Below are 6,944 nucleotides of genomic sequence, written 5' to 3'. Positions count from 1 at the left end.
TCAAATAAATTAACATGAAGGAATGCTGTTTATTAAACTCAACCTTAATATAAGAGCACGACTGTGCCCTTATTGTTTACTGTGTGATTTTGGTATTGATCTGATAACCTGTGATCTTATGTAAATGTGAATCAAGATGTGTCCACCCTCACCCCACTAGCTGTTGCATTTCTGTTAAAATGTGTAACTGATAAAAGCTATTGTCTATTTGGAGAGCAGCTGACTGACAGCTAGTTGGCAGACTGATTGAGTAGCTTAATAAAATTCCACTCTTATACTTATGACTCTTCTACAGTTTTTATTTTATCCTACTATACACAAAAACAATGCAGGACTGCTTCTCTCTATCCCCATTCAGTGCTTTCCATCTTAATTTGCTTTTCAGAAAATAACATATGTCCATCACTGAATGAATTTATTCATATAAAGTTAATGTATCTTTGAAGAAGAAAGAACTACAAAGCACAGAAATCGACTATATCTACGATGTTAAGTTTCTTTTCCAGTGAGTATTAATATATTTCTGGAAAATCATTTATCTTATGCCCCTTTTGGAGTCAAAAGCTGCTGGGAATTTCATTGGATTTACTTTAAATTCCTGCCATGCCCTTGGCAACACATCCAGTGTTAAAAACTACTTTGTAAAACAAAGTAGTAAGGGATTCCTTTGCTTCTTGGTATACAGTACATATCCACCGAAAGACATGTGCATGGCGTTGTGAAAGTAATCTTGGGTGTTACTTTCTGGCACATATCATATTCTTCATTGGAATTCTGCTCAGATATTGCTCCAGGAAATATGAGACTCTTGATAATGACATTTTTGTGCTTCATTTTCAAAACCTTTACAATTTCTGAGGCTTTCTGCAAGACAAGAGCTGCTGACTTACTTTCTCACCTTATATAAGATTGACTCATTATGTCATTCCAGACACAATCCCTCCTTCAGATCGACTGTACCCTCTATCTCCTCATGAAACACAAGGCTATGATTCACTACACAATGTTGAGAGTGGTTTCTTTCAGAATTCTATTTTTATGTCTAGATCTGTTATTTTCTTTCATTTCATCAGAAAGAGGAACTAAAGCCTTTTATAGACTATTCCACAAAATATTACCAATCATCTCATCTTTATTTTAAAAACAAACAAACTGGACATTTGTGGGGACTTTTCATCACTCCTGCACATGTAAGCCGTATGAGTGAAAACTGTCTTTCACACTACGGGTGGCCAACACATATATATTTCCATACCATTGGTTTGGTTTCAGTATAGCTTTACCAGTGTTCCAAAGCTTCATCAATTAAATCAATCATCTTCCTTTCATGATTCAATCTTCCAACTTAATTAGTTAACTTAATAACATAAAATTTAATTTTTCTGCTCTTTCTAAGCATCTTGTCCAGCATATGTGCATCAAGGTAATATATGATTTTCAAATACCTTGTATATCCTTTTTGGGCTACAGTTTTGCAGCTGTAGGATCTGAAGTGGAACCACAGAAAAGCTCTCCATTTCTCAATTGTCCGCAATCAGTGAGGCTCAAAACAACAAAGTGTTTTTTTTTAGGAATTCACTACTTACTATCTACAATTGATGAAGGATCCTTCCCCATAGCTTTGTCTAAAAAAGGTGTCACGTACCAGGCTCTCGGGTCCTGTTACTTACTCCTTTGCCGTCTTTCTAAGCTGTCCCTGCAGTCCGCAGGCTCTTCTGGTCTCAGATCTCTCTGCAGGATGCTGCCTAGTCTGTCTCCACTACAGAGATCCCTACAAACCAGTGTCTGGGCGCCGCCATCTTGGATCCAGTCACCTGATCCCTTTCAACTCAGCTGACCACAGCCTCCAATCAGGTGATAGCAGTTAGTATAATAGGACTTCTTGGAACCCAAACCTATTGCCAGTGCACAATTGATTCTTCAGGCACCAACCTGGTTTCCAGCAGTTTGCAGTCTTCTCTTTTAGTCCTGCTCAGACAGTGCAGTCTGCATTCTGGATCCAGTCCGGTCAAGCATTCCGGTTCCAGTCCGGTCCAGCAATCCGATCCAGCTTTCCAGTTCCAGTCTGGTCCAGCATTACAGTTCTAGTCCAGTCCAGCATTTCGGTTAAGGTTGATGCAGAATTCTGGTTCCAGTCCAGTCCAGCAATCTGGGTCCAGTCCAGCATTCCAGTTCCAGTCACAGGAATCCAAAAGTGATTCCCAAAATGCCTGTGAGCGCATACTATTACCAATGCCCTCTTCTTGCCCTCGATCAACGTATGCTCAGGGCAAGGTAGGAATTGTTTGGAAGCCATTTGATACCAAAAAGACCACATCAGCACAGCCAGTAGTGATGAATTTTCACTGCTGGCAAAGTGCAGTTGTTGGGGGAGGTGAAATCCTAGGATTTCTGTCTGTAGAATCAGGTGGGATAATTACTGACCCAGCCAAATAGATAAACTCAGCTGTGCATGATTAAAGAAATCCTAAAAACATGAACTGTTGATGGCCCTTGAAGACTGGTTTGCCCATCACTGAACTATACCATGTGAATTGTTATACAATAAAGATAATATCAAGACTCCGATTGTCCCATAGATTGTAAGCTTGTGAGCAGGGCCTTCTCAAGCTTTGTCTGTTTTTCCCAGTTTGTTTCTTAGTTTACTATGTTTGTCCCAATTGTAAAGCGCTACGGAATATGTTGGCGCTATATATAAATAAATGATGATAATGATGAGTCATATGTTGTTCTTAAGATAAATATACACAAAATATGATAGTTCTATTTGTGCAATTCTTTAACAATAAGATAAAAATAGAAACAGAGACAACAATTTTAAAAGATATTTATTTTTTTATAGATGTCTTTGCAACATATTGCCAAATTTTGATGAAAATATATTTGTATTAAAAGTCATATCTCCTACAAATTGGTCATATGGTTAAAGCTAAATATGTGACTTCTGCTGTAGTTTTCTAGATATCTTAGTAACCTCTTACAACTGGACTCTCTCTACTCTCCGTGCCACGTCTGTATCTACTTTGTCGAATGCACTTGTTTCCTTTATATGTGCTTTTTGTATTTTGCATGATTTTATTCTGATTGTTCAATGTTGCAAATTTTTGTGGCACCCTACAAATAAATGATGATGAATTAGTAAAAAAAGTTGGCAATTGCCTGTTTTGTGCTTTCTTATACAGATTAATAATTGTGGTGTTAAAGTCCAGAAACATATTTCAGAATAATGTAGAACACATTTGGTACCATCTCTCTCTCTCATTTTCAGGTCAGCCATGAAGTAAGCAAAAGCATTTTTCAATGTTGATGTTTTTTCGTCTTCAGTATTTTAATAATGACTTTTCCTGTAAGCAAAAATAAAACATGTAAAGAAAAGAAAAGAAAAAAATGTAAAGAAAATGTAAGATATTTACATAATAAATATAAAATTAGATATATTTCTGTCTGCAGTCTTTTGCCCATACTGAATTGGCATGATGTGAGTGTGCATGTTGTGTGTGTGTATGTGTGTGTGTGGTGTATTTCTGTGTGAAAGAAAAGGGAAAGAGATGGCGTCTGCACAGTGACACATTGTTGAATGAGATGGTGCTCAAACCACACAAACCACAAAAGCGAACATGTACAAATAAATCATAAATAAGAACTTATCTGAGAGACACTTTGGACCTCCTATCACATTTTATATGTTTATATGGATAGGTAGAGAAAATAATAATGATTTGACATGCAAAGATTGTAAGCTGGCATACAAGGCCTCTCAGTCTGTGTGTAGCACCCAGTCTCATTTTGTTTGTGTTTGTTCCCAACTGTACATTGCTATGGAATATGCCGGCGCTATATACATATGTACAATACACAAATAGCGTCTGGCACTTGAATCCTTCAACCTTTAAGACTGGATACACACTACAGAAAATTGCTCCCAAAACTATATCGTAAACGATTTTACCAACGATTGAAATGCCGATTCATGTGTACACACCAACCACATTTTACAAGATTTACTTTCAGATCTGTGCTCTTCATCTGTCATAACCATTAACTGAAAAGACCGTGACTCAGCACACTCCATAGAGATCTATGGAAACTGACGGAAGTGAGTGCATACACACTGCAGGATTGTAATGACATTGTTCCATCGTTGAATGAGATTTTTAGTTTGGTTTGAAAATCAAATCAAGCAATACGATGTTCATTGGAATGATAATCGCTCATCGTTGGAGCGTTCACATTAATGCGATATCGGGCCGAACATTCGTTTATCATGTGATTAGCCCGATAATCGGCTGAAAAACCTGTAGTGTGTACCCAGCCTTACAAGACCAATAGTCTCCAAACAATCCTCTTTAATGTCCTTGCTTAAATTGGAGTCCTTATTGTATAGAACAAAAAAAGCTGTAGTGGTAACTCAGCTCACCAACACAAAATGACAACTAATGCACTGTGGTCATAAAAAACACATTTATTAAAACTGATAATAATAATAATAATAATAATAATAATAATAATAATCATGTAGGTATTGACCTGAATAATGTAGGTATTGACCGCTTAGGTCAATACCTACATGATTCAACCATAAAACCTGCATGGGAGCAGTACCTTACTACCATACAAAGAATTGGCATTTGAACTTTGAAGCGCTACAATGTGCACTTCTCAACTACGTGGAGTTATAGGAACTTTTAACCAGGTCAAACTTCTCCGAAGGGAATTATATTTGATAACACCTACCAGCACACAGGCACGGATGGAGCAGAGAAGCACAGACTGAATGTTGAGACACTGTCTAAGTATCTGGTAAGAAAGCGCTTCTCATGCCCTTTAGTGTGGATTGCCTATCCTCCAATACAGTTGTATGTCCATCTTCCACTATATTGACTGTGTTTGCTACTTCCCTACAGTCCGGATTTGTCTAGGAAACATATTATAATACCCCACGCTGTGTATCTGAGACTATCAGTTTTCAATGGCTCATATATGATCGTTTTATTGTTTACTGAATGTTTGGAATGTTTGGAACAATCACATTCAATGATACAAATCTTGCATTATAGGTGCACCTATATATCCATTTGATAATTTGGTTCCAATACTCCCATTTTGTATTGTTTTTAGCGCAATTTCAACAGTGATAATATATCCATTTTTATTATCAGTTTTAATAAATGTGTTTTTTATGACCACAGTGCATTAGTTGTCATTTTGTGTTGGTGATCTGAGTTACCCCTCCAGCTTTTTTTGTTATATTCTATTTCACTTGCAAGGACGCAGACCTTGCGTAGTGGTTATCATTTCACCGTAATTTTAGCACCAAGGGATTATCGTTTTTGTACTTTGGTATTCCTGATTGTATAGAAGCACACCCTTGAATCTGGGTTGCTGCCATTGTTTTTTAACTCCTGTTTATTCACTCAGGACAGTGAGAAATCTATAAAAAATAAGAAAATGACTAAGGTGCCTCCTAGTACAATAACTGTGACTCATAATCTTTTATAAATATGCAAAATATGTTTGCTGCATAAAGAATAATGACTATCTTGTTTCACAGCTGAATTAAGGCTCCGGGGGACACTGTCACAGAGTTCGGGTTGGAAATAGACATTGAGGTTTGCTCAGAATAAGCTTACCCCCAGAGAGGTGCGGAGTCTAACGGTAAAGAGGTATTCACTAGGGATCCTCGCAAGGGAATATGGGCTTAGCTGCTCTCTAGCCACAGGTCGCGGCCCTCTAAGAGGAGTTGAGCAGGCTGAAGAGGAACCGTGAAACAGTGAAGGACTACTGGATAGTAAGTGCAGGTAAGTTCTTGGGTGAATGGCAGCTAAGTCTGGAGGATCCAGGAGGACAGAATACTAGACGAGAATAGGTTTACAGCAGTAAACTGAAGCGCTGAGGTCCTTACTAGCCTGAGTACCCAGAAGCTGGATCAATGATAATGCATACGCCCTGTAGTGGACCCTCTGTCCTGGACTGTGGAAGCGGAGTCACAGGAAGTACTACTGAGGGCTGGAGTACTGAGATCACAGTACACAGGCTGGTATGGTAATATTTGCTCCTATAACATAAATTTGAATTGTCAGTATTTTTATTATTTTGTTGTCACCTTGCTACAGTAAATGGACTAGCTATCCATATTTTCTATGTACCATATCTTATGACTGTGGTTTGGATACAGTGCTACCTTTTTGTTTTACTAGTGTTTTTATTTCGCTAGTCCTATCTAGGAGCCTTCCCGAAAACTAGTGTTTATTAGAATTTCTAAGAATTCATCAACGTAAAATTTGAATTCTGGTTTCCTTGTGGTTGTACTCAGGACACAGATTTTTTGCTTTCAGGACATCATATAGCATATAGAACTGTATTATGTAGGCCCCTTTTGCTTGATTCTAATATACAAATTTTGATTTTGCATTTGATCTTCAAAAAAGGTATCAGATTTCCCCTGAACAATAAAATACAGAGTCAGGGTCTACATCTGTCTTTATGGTGTTCTTATAAACTACCTTAATTATTGATTGCGATTAAGCCAATTTGCAAAGTTGTCCTCTTTCTGAACAGCAGGAAAAAAAAATCACATATTAGTACTTGTTAAAATGTACTTATAGGATTTTACATGACTGTCTTTACACATGGTAATTATGTAAAAATGTCCTTTAAATAAGAGAGAAGTGACTGATGTTCTGCTTATTTTTTTTGTTTGACTGATTCTTTAAAGCCAACAGATAATAGAAAAGTTAGCTGTGATAGACTAATGTGTTTTATTTTAAAACTCATTTACATTGATATGGGGACTTGTATTTCTTAAGAAATGTCCTTTCCCACACCCAAGTTATACAGAAAAATGGATGACTGATTTACTGTTTAAGATCCTACACATTTCCTGCCATTGTTGTTTCAAAATGAAATCAAGTGTATGTAAGTGTGTGTGTGTGTGTGTGTGTGTG

General features: G+C 37.3%; 1 protein-coding gene across 9 annotated transcripts in view; it reads right to left on the bottom strand.

Moving 5' to 3' along the window:
- Positions 1 to 2,814: 2,814 nt before the first annotated feature.
- The window catches only part of SELL (selectin L), a 470,693-nt gene continuing 466,563 nt past the window's right edge, over positions 2,815 to 6,944 (bottom strand). For all 9 annotated transcript variants that reach the window (XM_075182749.1, XM_075182751.1, XM_075182754.1 and 6 more), the window contains one exon: positions 2,815 to 3,344. Coding sequence is in view for 1 of the 9 variants with exons in the window: in XM_075182751.1 (XP_075038852.1) it covers positions 3,329 to 3,344 (16 nt within the window). In the remaining 8 variants the exon portion in view is untranslated. The remainder of the gene's footprint in view (positions 3,345 to 6,944) is intronic.

Source organism: Mixophyes fleayi, chromosome 8, assembly GCF_038048845.1.
Source record: "Mixophyes fleayi isolate aMixFle1 chromosome 8, aMixFle1.hap1, whole genome shotgun sequence".
NCBI lineage: Eukaryota > Metazoa > Chordata > Amphibia > Anura > Limnodynastidae > Mixophyes > Mixophyes fleayi.
The sequence above is the reverse complement of the archived record's forward strand: the minus strand, read 5'-3'. Positions and strand labels throughout refer to the sequence as shown.